Source organism: Hippocampus bargibanti, linkage group LG04 (genome assembly GCF_051943395.1).
Source record: "Hippocampus bargibanti isolate YZ-2025 linkage group LG04, ASM5194339v1, whole genome shotgun sequence".
NCBI lineage: Eukaryota > Metazoa > Chordata > Actinopteri > Syngnathiformes > Syngnathidae > Hippocampus > Hippocampus bargibanti.
The window spans coordinates 13,447,261-13,459,699 of record NC_142737.1 but is presented as its reverse complement, the minus strand read 5'-3'; the positions used below and the strand labels follow the sequence as shown (position 1 = coordinate 13,459,699).

The 12,439-nt window shown below is 39.9% G+C and overlaps 1 protein-coding gene across 4 annotated transcripts in view; it reads left to right on the top strand.

The window, feature by feature from the left end:
- Positions 1 to 2,460: 2,460 nt before the first annotated feature.
- Positions 2,461 to 12,439, top strand: part of trim36 (tripartite motif containing 36) — a 34,661-nt gene continuing 24,682 nt past the window's right edge. For 3 of the 4 annotated variants that reach the window (XM_088994128.1, XM_088994127.1, XM_088994126.1), the window contains exon 1: positions 10,344 to 10,410. In XM_088994128.1, the coding sequence (XP_088850254.1) occupies positions 10,375 to 10,410 (36 nt within the window). In that variant the 5' untranslated portion in view covers positions 10,344 to 10,374. Of the gene's footprint in view, positions 2,712 to 9,533; positions 9,769 to 10,343; positions 10,411 to 12,439 lie in introns of those variants that run through there. The other variant, XM_088994129.1, reaches the window with a different exon arrangement.

Sequence of the window (12,439 nt, the reverse complement as noted above, 5' to 3'; positions counted from 1 at the left end):
GATAGTAGCGACAGTAAGTAGGTGACTTATGATTGTTATCGCAGACTGCTGTGTCTGGTATGCGTCTGCAATGCGCCATGGAGCCATAGAGGCCATCTGGGAACTTTGAACAAGTGGCATTTTCAAAATACCAAAAAATTGAGATCACAAACTTAAGTGCTCACTCACACTGACACAACATGCTGGTGCTCTTACATGCAAAGAGGGGAGTTTGACCGACTCGTGTAATACATTAGAGCACATTGTGGCTTATGGAACTCAGTGCTAAACCTGATACAATGGCTCATTTTCCCTTACATTGGGAAGGATCGATTTATAGATGAGTAAATGTAGATGGGTATGTGAAGGGATAGAAGGCAGTGGCGGACCGTCAAGCCTTCTCTGATGGCCTAAAAATATCTGAATTGCAGGCTGATGTTAATTTCTTCTGTCCATGAATGATTAAATAATTGAGAATTGTCTTTCAGCTTCTTTTCCCTACTCTTACCCTCTTGCCCTGCTTCCAGACGTGGGTTTTCATATTTTAAGGACAACCGACGTCTCCGGACAAGTTGTGACCATAATTTGTAAAATGACTTCAAATTACTTCTACTGAGAGTATTTTACAAAGATTCCACGGCATATAGCTATATTTTACGTTTTAGGACTCGCGCTGAATATTCAGGAAGTCTTGTTGGTTAGTTGGTGACAAGTCCGTACGTGGCATCACTGAAGGAACGCCCCGGACCGAAAAAAAGACAGGCACATTGTAGCAGTCCTTCCATCACGTCAATGTATTTTGCTGTACTTGTTTGGTCTGAAAACCTTGTGTTGCACCAAAAAGCCACCAGAAGAGGGCAACCAAGCTCCATGGAAGGAATTTATCAGCCTGTGGAAACGGGCTGATTAATTCCTCACGGGAGGTTGGATGCCATTTTCTGCCTCTTTTTGGGTGATACATTTCCCCCCAATGTTGCCTCAAAATGGCACAGAATAAATTCTTTAATCAATTGCAAACTGGGGGCGGGACTTTCTGAAAATGCCCAATTCGTAGCTCAATTTTTTGCAGATTTTGGACACTTTAAGTCATTTTTATTGGTGTTTTGCATTTGAATAAAAATATCATACTGCGTGTTTTGGGTATTTTAGATGCTATAAAACGTTTTTCTGATGTCAGTTAGGAAACAAAAAAGTGACATCGGTTGTCCTGTAAGCATTTAAACAATCACATTTCAGCCGTCATTTGTTACTAGGGTCAGAAATCGACCTGGGCGCCTTCACAATCAGTTCTGCAGGCCGATGTGTTGCTTTAACCAATCAGATTTTGAGTTTGCAACCCAAAAGGGGTACCGATACCTTCTTGAAGGCGCTGGTCAACGTCAGAGTTTTCGCAAACTATGATTGGCTAGTCACTAGCTAATCATAGTCACATGACAAGAACATACTGGCCACACACTGGCCAGAGCTAGCACATGCAAAAGCAAATGTATTGTGTTGATTTAATGGCAGTTTTGTCAACCCACAATGACTGAAAGAGAAGAAGAAATGGATTTGGTTGGAGATTTACTGTTTACTGAAAAAATGGAGATCATGAAAGTTCTGACAGTTATTTCCTTGCTAACGGTACTCTCTAGTGGACTTAGTAAACCACACCACATTTTTCTCAATCTGGATTGATCCAGACATAGCACTACTGAATAGCACCCACCACTAATAAAAGGCGATCAATATGTTGATACAGTATGTCAATCATATATAATAAGACACAGTCTAGATCGATTCATATACCTGCATGATTACATTCCAATAACAAATAATGAATGCCACAATGCAATATATATACCCTGACAGCACTGGGTAGATCCTTCAGCCAGAGACTGTTACACCCACGCTGCAAGAACGAGAGGTACCGCCGCTCGTTCCTACCGACTGCTGTCAGGCTTCGCAATTCTCAATATTCACATGTGAAAAAACAAAAACTGGACACTTGTACTGTCAATATGGGTTCATGCAATACAGCTACATCGTATAGCAATATGCCTTTCTTGATATTTGCACTATGTACAGTTTTTTAGGACACGGTTTTGCACATTTACAGTATACAGTTGATGTTTTTATTTTATTATGCTTAGAATATCTTGTTTTCTATTCTTTCATCCCCCAACCCCTTTCAAATTGCTGCTGTGGACTGCAAATTTCCCCATTGTGGGACGAATAAAGGTTTTCTGATTCTGATAACCAGCAAAATGGGAAACGCCAAACTGAAGAAAATCATCGTCCTCTTTGTTCTTCCATAGTGTGAATAAAATTTTAAAAAAATCATAATTGAGATCAGCAGAAAAGAATGGAACCATTCATTCATTCTCAGTCAAAGGAACTCTGTGTGACAGGAGACGTCTCTGCTCAGGGGGGTTGCCGGCATACAGGAAGGAGGTGTCAACATTGCATATGAAAGATCAAAAATATTTTCTTGATGTCTGCGCATGTACTGGAGAAAACATGCGGGGAGGGAGTGTGGATGGGATTGGCTCATGTTGATCTAAACCACAGCTGTTGGGAAGGCGTGCGTGTGCGTGTGCGCGTGTGTTTGTACGCGTGTGTAATATTTAACACATTTCCCGCGCTTGCATCATCCTCTTCATCATCCTCTTCCTCGTCATTTAGCAGCCATGTCGGACTCTGAGGACATGACGGAGTTCGCCAGCATTGTGGAACGGATCGAGCGGGGCGAGGTGAGTCTCACTGCCGGCGAAAGGAAGTGCAGACGGCGTCTTGTCGTGTATCGTCTGGTTTCCCGGCCGCATAGAAGCCTGACTGGTGCCGTTTATGTCACATCGGTTTGATTTATGCCCATTTAAATACGATACAATCGATATAATGTTCGCCCCTTTTGACTGTTGACGTCATTTTTATATTATTAATTGTCATGTTGCATCCATTACTCGTGTAGAATAATCGGATGCTGTCATTGTTGAACATTATGATTAGTCATGTGATGCACAATATGTCTACCGGCTACTTTTTTTAGGTAGAGCAATGAGTCCAAATGCAAACGATGAATCCAAATAGTCTATCTTTACAAGAATCAATTTTCATTTTGCAGTAGGTTTATTTTGACTATATGCGGGTGGGTTGAACTGCATCATACTGAAAGCTGTTCCCAATTTTATGACCGCCACTATAAAATGAACAAAAATACATAAAATACAAAACAAAACAAAAAAAAACAACATTTAAATATCATTAAAAAACTAAAATTACAACGTAAAACGTTAAATCAATGTATTCATTCATATTAACTCATTCACTGCCAGGTGTGCAATAATAATAATAATAATAATAATAATAATACTAACAACAATAACACTAACAACAATAAAATAATAACAATAACAACAACAACAACAATAATAATAATAATTATAATTATAATAATAATAATAATACATTTCATTTGTAAAAATGTGTCCACTCCAGTGCTAGGGTTTTTGTCATTGTCACTCGAATTCCAGGACCCACAGAATATTGAGTATTAGGACTACATAAATATTCAAGCCGGCGTAAGTAACCTTAGACCAGGGGTGGGCAAACTTTTTGACTCGCGGGCCGCATTGGGTTCTAAAATTTGACAGAGGGGCCGGGCCAGGAGCATTTGGAGGGAGTGTTTGGGCCGGAAATACTCCGAACAAGTTATGTCCATAATTTATAAAATCACTTCAAATGACTTCGACTGAGCGTATTTTACAAAGATTCCACAGCATATAGCTATAGTTTACGTTTTAAGACTTGCGCTGAATATATGAAGTCTTGTTTTCAAGTTGATGACGATCCCCATGTGACATCACGTTTGGACCGCCCCTGACCGAGAAAGCGACACATAATGCAATTTGGGTACTTTGTTTGGTCTGAAAACTTCATGTTGATCTGTGTTGATGGCGAAATTAGAAGGAAAACACATAAATAACACCATGGTGAATCGTTGTGTGTTGCACCAAGACAACTATTTGATATTCGCTGACACAAATTCCCAGCTGACAAATCAGCCCATTTCTAACAGAGCTTGGGCGCAATCTTCTGCTTTTTCTGGGTGCTACATTGCTGTCATTGACGGCTCGAATTGATATGGGAGGACTCCTAGAATCAATTGCAAACATTTATGCTTTCCTCTTCAGAAGAACAAGAACAAGAAAACATCTTCTCCGAATCTGAAGCCATTGTTTTGATTCTCGAGCAAGGCACGACGTCTTGGCGTGACGTCACGAACAGAGGGGTGGGACCTTCTGAAACTGACCATTTCCGGATTCATTTTGAAGTCATTTTTATTGGTGTTCTTCATTTAACTAAAAATATCAGCCTGCCTGATTTGGGTATTTTAGATGCTATAAAACGTTTTTCTGATGTCAGTGGGAAACAAAAACAAAAAATGGTGCCGGTTGTCCTTTAAATGTAGTATGTACAAACCTCATAGCACAGTAAAAACACTACAACCCAATTTATTAACTGTCTTTCAAATGTGAAAAATATCCCTGATCAGTTAATAAATTTGTCTCAAGGAATATGGCGTTTGCATACTATTTCGCAGATACTTGGAGGAGGAAATGGAAATAGATTAAAATAACATGCACTGTGATTTATCAAGATTGCGTCTGTTTTTAAGTTTCCATCGAAGGGGCAAAGAAATCAACATTTATTGAAAAATGGAATCACTTTCAACATTCAAAACATATTATTACACAACGAAATATTCAAGCTCAATAATACCTACTTGTGTTAAATTCCGCCAAATCATAGATGGTTTGTCCTGACCGCGCGCTCAACAAACTCCTCACTGACGCTCTCGCCTTCACGCGCAAACAGTACACGTGTACCGTCGCCGAGCAAACAAACATAGACTACCTGCAGTTGAAATTTGCATACTCGGCTCGGCAGCCAATCAGAAGCCTGCTTCTTTCTTCCGGACTTTCGCAAGCGTTATAAAGTCGTGCAATTGCATGTCATTTTCCAAAATAGATGCACAGAACCTCAAACTAGAAGAAAGATTCAAAAGAAGCTCACAACATATGTGACGCTACAAAACGTAAATTTACATTAAACCGTGACTGTAAAGTGTACGTGAGACTTATGAAAGAGGCTTAGTGGCTCGTAGGAATCAATGCAAACGTTGCATTGTGCACCACAATGACAATCGACTACTGTAGCAAAATTTACAGCCATGCGCATTTGCCGTAAATTAAGCAAGGTAGCATTTGTAGTTGGTGCATTCTTGATTTAAAAAAAAAACTTCATACTTTGTGACAATGTTTCTTAATGGGATTGGTCTCATTTTGCTTCAAGTTGGGAAAAATGGGGCAGGCAACTTTTCAGTTATCTGCCCTGTTGTTCGCTAGCTTTTTGTCATGAGTTTTAGACACTGTTTGTACTATAATTTGGGCAAATTCGGCGGGCCGGATTGACAAGCCTAACGGGCCGTATGTGGCCCGCGGGCCGTAGTTTGCCCATGCCTGCCTTAGACTCTCATCTTTCATAAGAAAAAAAAACGAGTTAATTCCAAAATTAGATGGGTCTAGAGTTATATGGGCTTGAAATGAGGGTGGCTGTCCAAAATACAATGCAATAGATACATATTGGTTTATATATGTATTTTGCTATGCTTAGAATATCTTGTTTTCTATCCTTTCACCCCCAACCCCACCCCATCCCCTTTCAAATTGCTGCTGTAGACTGCAAATTTCCCAATTGTGGGACGAATAAAGGTTTTCTGCTTTGGATTCTGATAGGGCTTTAATAGTGATAGCTCAAGCCGGAACAAAACGCTAACATGGGAAAAAGGGGATTGCTGCCCCCTTGTCCAAGGGAAAACATTACCAGAGGTCTGATCGGAGCTTTATGAATGGTGCTCTACGTCATATTTTCAATCCCAGAATAAATTTGTGAATGGCAGTGAATGAGTTAATTTTCATTTATTTTATTTGGCTCCGTGATTGGCGGGCAACTGGTTCAAGGTGTCCCCCGCTGTATATTTTACACTGAAAAGGCTAAAAATAGACCTCTGAAAGTATTCTCAAAGCATCTCACGTTCTGACACCGTTCCTGGATACTCATCTATTTAAAGTTCAATTGTAGAGCAGCATGTTGCTATTTCAGGCATTTGTTGAGTTGGAGGCCTGAAAGTTGTAATGAGATGAGTTCGTTTGTGTGCTTGTGCAGCAGTTGCACAGTGCTGCAGGCAGAGTGCACACTCTTCTTGTGTATGTAGTGGTGGATGTGGCACACTTGGCAGCAGCTGTGCAGTGAGTCAGTTCACCCGGTTACTGTGAGGAGTTTATGATACAGGATAATGAGGAAGGAGGAGGGTTTATTGTCTCATATCGCACTTTCGTTCTCTGCTTTGAATTTATGCACTAGTACATTTTAGTGTGAACGGTCTGACGTCCCCCCCCAAAAAAAATCAAAGGGAAATTAATGAAATAGTCTGAGCTCGGGTTTTCAGACCAAACAAAGTACTCAAAGTGCATTGTGTGTCGCTTTCTCGGTCAGGGGCGTTCCAGACGTGACGTCACGTCAGGCATCGTCATCAACTCAAAAACAAGACTTCCTAAATATTCAGCGCGAGTCTTAAAACATAAAATATAGCTATATGCCGTGGAATCTTTGTAAAATACGCCCAGTAGAAGTCATTTGAAGTGATTTTACAAATTATGGACACAACTTGTCCGGAGGCGTCGGTTGTCCTTTAAGAACAAATAGCACTTTGAAATAGAAGAAATTAAGCACTGTATAACGTAACATTACGTCGTGGTGCAAACCACAACACAAATAAAAAATGTTCATTTAATTCCTCTGAAAATATCCACCAAATATCACAATGTATCATATTTTACATATTTCTTGTACTGATTAGTGTATCCAAAAAGTGTCCCTTGACCGTGACCACGTAAACCACCCATGTGCTGAGCGTTTCTCATTATCTTTAACTTCTGTGCCTCATAGTTGCGAGCACTCCACTGAAACACGCTGTGTTGCAGTGTCCAAAAAATTGTCATCTTACTTATTCAACGCTTAGAGCCGACAGACTTCATTTTCCACAGATTTTCTACTCCGTTTGACAGTTGAAAAAATACTATAAGATTGATATCAAAAGTATTTAAGCTTACGAGATGCTCTTGAAAGCAACAGTGGTTGCCATAGAGATACCCCTTTCTTCACAAAGCGCCCCCGCCCCCACGTGCTGCCTTCATAGCCGCAGAAAGCGTCGACTATTTTAACTCTCAATTTACCGGCTCTGCTCCTGAATCGTCGTGACGAAAAGTTCACGTGGCTTAGTATTTATTTGCACTTTGCCTAACTGCAGTCCAAACTCACGCTGTTTGTGTTGGGACACCGAAGAAATTTGTTTTTTTTTATCAACTAAATAGCTGTGGGAAGTAAAATTAATTCACTCCTTCGCCATGACTGCGGTGATGGGACCAAGTAACACACACGGGGTAAGTCACTTGCGGAAAAGTTTGATTATACTTTTGTAGTGACATAACATGAATACTGTCATTTTCTCCTCAAAACAATAAGCACATTCAAATTAATATTCGAATTTGCGTTTATTAAACCGGAATTTAATCTCTGAAAAACGATGGCGTGTTTGTAATGGTTGGTGAATGGTTACATCTCGAAATTAATTGTAATTATCTCGTGAAAGTCAACGTTTACACGGTAAACGTGAGCTAAACACGTTTCACGTGTTCTTTTTTTCTATATTTAGATAGTCGACTTAATCCCCCCCTTATATAATGTGAGAGAACCACGCTAAACTAAAGACACGATGCAAACTAGGAACTAATTGTCACACTGGCAAAAGTGTGCTCCATGCTTGTCCATTTGGTCACCCTTATGTGATAGTATGCACACAAAATAGCTATTTTGAAATGGGATTTAAACCAACTAATCTGCATTGAACCTGTCAATAAAAATTTAAATAAAAATAAAATAACACCCTCGTACTTGAAATTAGTGTGTCTACAACATGCGTCTCTTTATTACCTGTGCTCTTCGACTACAAAGCCACTCTTTGTAACACATACAAAAGATGGTTTGGCGTTTTCTAGCTGAAATGAGCAGGGACATCCATGAAAAAAAAGATTAGATGGGAAGAAAAAATGTCCAAAACCTATATGTACTTCTCATTATTAACGCCGCCTTCTGTGGTCTGTAAATTACCCATGCCACTGGCACTAACAGCCACATATACTGACTTGAATTCTGCGTGCGCAACAGTCTGAAAGATTCTTATCCACTTTGACCCGGAGGACACGATATTCCCAATTTCAAAAAAGCAATTTGCGAGACGGATTCATCAGATCACAATACATTTTTCTAAAATTAGTTTAGTCCGAGGAAAGGTGGTGGTGTATAACTGACAAATGGCTTTGCTTGTAAATTTGCTTGTAAAATTTTAAATTGCGCTTCCAGATGTGCTGAAGTATATTGAGTGTCATTGTCTAAGTCCAAGATGGCGCTCGAGTAGGCTGCCATCACCAAGCGCTCTCACCCTTGCTTTTTGTGTTTTCTTTTGTCACTTTGAGTTGGATTGGATTGGATTGGATTGGATTGGATTTGCCTTTATTAGTCTCGCAGTGGAGAAATTTACATTCCACAGTAGCAAAGTTATGAAAGAAATGAAAGTAGAAAAGCAAAATACAGGAGTTGTTGTGCGTTGTGTGGAATGGATATGATATTTCAGCATTTTTGGCCACAACATTCATCAAGGAGGAGACTGCTCAGTGGTTGCGCCTATTCGGCAGCACAAATATGCCAGCACTGTTTTTATTTGGGAGGAATATCATTGCCATTTGACTGTCATTCTTGGACAGCTCTGGGGCGATTCTAATTTTCACAGCTCCGCTTTGTTCAGCGGAAAGGTTGTTGCTGTTGGACAGTGTGCATTCAATGTTGCTTGTCGGTCATGCAGCTTACATGCTGTGATTTCTCCAGACTTTGTGAACCTTTTGGTGATTATGAACCATGGATGATTAAAAATCTTGAAATTCCTTTCAATATTATTTTTGGAACACCTTTGTCCCAAATTGAAAACAAAATGTGGATTGGATTTACCTTTATGAATCTCTCAGTGGACAGATTTACATTTCATAGCAGCAAAATTATGAAAGGAAGAGGAAAGGACAGAGAGAAGTAGAAAATAAAATACAGGAGCTGCTGGAAAGGCAGCCACTCTCGCGGTGCCATCTTGAAGTCAAAAGAACAAAAAAAGGTAAATAACAAATAATTTGACAACACAAAGACACAGAGAGTCATTAATTCTGAAGCACTTTCTGTACCCTCTTTGTTACATGAAGCAGTTCTAGATGAAAGAGGAGAGGATCAAATCGTCCTTTGTCACCAGTGTTTGGGTTTTACTATATTTGGTGAATAAGTCGGTCATGATTGTGAAAAACTTGGGAATGGTTTCGGGTATCTGGTATCGGTCGAGATTGATTGTTAATAACTTTCCCTCTTGCAAGTTCCCGTTGAAATTGATTGTTAATGGTTTTCGCCACCCGCAGGTTCCCATCAAGAATATTGAGCGGGAGCTGATCTGCCCCATCTGTAAGGAGCTCTTCACGCACCCTCTCATCCTACCTTGCCAGCACAGTGTGTGCCACAAATGTGTCAGAGAGCTTCTCATGCTCAACTATGACGACTCGTTGGACGGCAGCTCAGAGTGCTCGTTACCGGGCAGCCCCAGGTCCCGTGTGCCCTCACCCTCCATGGAAAGGCTGGATAAACTGGTGCGATCAGGTCAGTCTGCAATGAGACGGGCGTGATATTATCAAGCGAAGTTTGTGAGATGGCATCATGGTGCACCCCCTGAAGTCAAATGTGCAGAAAGTGTCAACTTTTCAAATTGACAATGTCAATCACTCAGTTCAAAAATCAACGGATAACCGTGACCATGTTGACAGGAAATGCGTAGCAAATTCTAAAATAAGTTACATAAAATCCTAACTTTAAAGGACAACCAACACCATTTTTTTGTTTCCTAACTGACATCAGAAAAACGTTTTATAGCATCTAAAATCCCCAAAACACACAGGCTGATTTTTTTTTTAGCCAAATGCAAAACACCAATAAAAATGAATTCAAGTGTCCCAAAACTGCCACAAAATGAGCTCGGCACAGGGCAGATTCAGAACGTCCCGCCCCCTTGTTTGTGACGTCACTATTGGTCACACAGTGCCTTGCTCCAGAATCAGAAAAATCAGAAAACCTTTATTTGTCCCACAATGGGGAAATTTTAATTGTCCAGAATGAAAACAATGGCTTCAGAGAGTTCAGATTCGGAGAAGATGCTTTCTTGTGACTCATCCATAGCTGTGGGAAGTAAAATTAATTCACTCCTTCGCCATGACTGCGGTGATGGGACCAAGTAACACACACGGGGTAAGTCACTTGCGGAAAAGTTTGATTATACTTTTGTAGTGACATAACATGAATACTGTCATTTTCTCCTCAAAACAATAAGCACATTCAAATTAATATTCGAATTTGCGTTTATTAAACCGGAATTTAATCTCTGAAAAACGATGGCGTGTTTGTAATGGTTGGTGAATGGTTACATCTCCAAATTAATTGTAATTATCTCGTGAAAGTCAACGTTTACACGGTAAACGTGAGCTAAACACGTTTCACGTGTTCTTTTTTCTATATTTAGATAGTCGACTTAATCCCCCCCTTATATAATGTGAGAGAACCACGCTAAACTAAAGACACGATGCAAACTAGGAACTAATTGTCACACTGGCAAAAGTGTGCTCCATGCTTGTCCATTTGGTCACCCTTATGTGATAGTATGCACACAAAATAGCTATTTTGAAATGGGATTTAAACCAACTAATCTGCATTGAACCTGTCAATAAAAATTTAAATAAAAATAAAATAACACCCTCGTACTTGAAATTAGTGTGTCTACAACATGCGTCTCTTTATTACCTGTGCTCTTCGACTACAAAGCCACTCTTTGTAACACATACAAAAGATGGTTTGGCGTTTTCTAGCTGAAATGAGCAGGGACATCCATGAAAAAAAAGATTAGATGGGAAGAAAAAATGTCCAAAACCTATATGTACTTCTCATTATTAACGCCGCCTTCTGTAGTCTGTAAATTACCCATGCCACTGGCACTAACAGCCACATATACTGACTTGAATTCTGCGTGCGCAACAGTCTGAAAGATTCTTATCCACTTTGACCCGGAGGACACGATATTCCCAATTTCAAAAAAACAATTTGCGAGACGGATTCATCAGATCACAATACATTTTTCTAAAATTAGTTTAGTCCGAGGAAAGGTGGTGGTGTATAACTGACAAATGGCTTTGCTTGTAAATTTGCTTGTAAAATTTTAAATTGCGCTTCCAGATGTGCTGAAGTATATTGAGTGTCATTGTCTAAGTCCAAGATGGCGCTCGAGTAGGCTGCCATCACCAAGCGCTCTCACCCTTGCTTTTTGTGTTTTCTTTTGTCACTTTGAGTTGGATTGGATTGGATTGGATTGGATTGGATTGGATTTGCCTTTATTAGTCTCGCAGTGGAGAAATTTACATTCCACAGTAGCAAAGTTATGAAAGAAATGAAAGTAGAAAAGCAAAATACAGGAGTTGTTGTGCGTTGTGTGGAATGGATATGATATTTCAGCATTTTTGGCCACAACATTCATCAAGGAGGAGACTGCTCAGTGGTTGCGCCTATTCGGCAGCACAAATATGCCAGCACTGTTTTTATTTGGGAGGAATATCATTGCCATTTGACTGTCATTCTTGGACAGCTCTGGGGCGATTCTAATTTTCACAGCTCCGCTTTGTTCAGTGGAAAGGTTGTTGCTGTTGGACAGTGTGCATTCAATGTTGCTTGTCGGTCATGCAGCTTACATGCTGTGATTTCTCCAGACTTTGTGAACCTTTTGGTGATTATGAACCATGGATGATTAAAAATCTTGAAATTCCTTTCAATATTATTTTTGGAACACCTTTGTCCCAAATTGAAAACAAAATGTGGATTGGATTTACCTTTATGAATCTCTCAGTGGACAGATTTACATTTCATAGCAGCAAAATTATGAAAGGAAGAGGAAAGGACAGAGAGAAGTAGAAAATAAAATACAGGAGCTGCTGGAAAGGCAGCCACTCTCGCGGTGCCATTTTGAAGTCAAAAGAACAAAAAAAGGTAAATAACAAATAATTTGACAACACAAAGACACAGAGAGTCATTAATTCTGAAGCACTTTCTGTACCCTCTTTGTTACATGAAGCAGTTCTAGATGAAAGAGGAGAGGATCAAATCGTCCTTTGTCACCAGTGTTTGGGTTTTACTATATTTGGTGAATAAGTCGGTCATGATTGTGAAAAACTTGGGAATGGTTTCGGGTATCTGGTATCGGTCGAGATTGATTGTTAATAACTTTCCCTCTTGC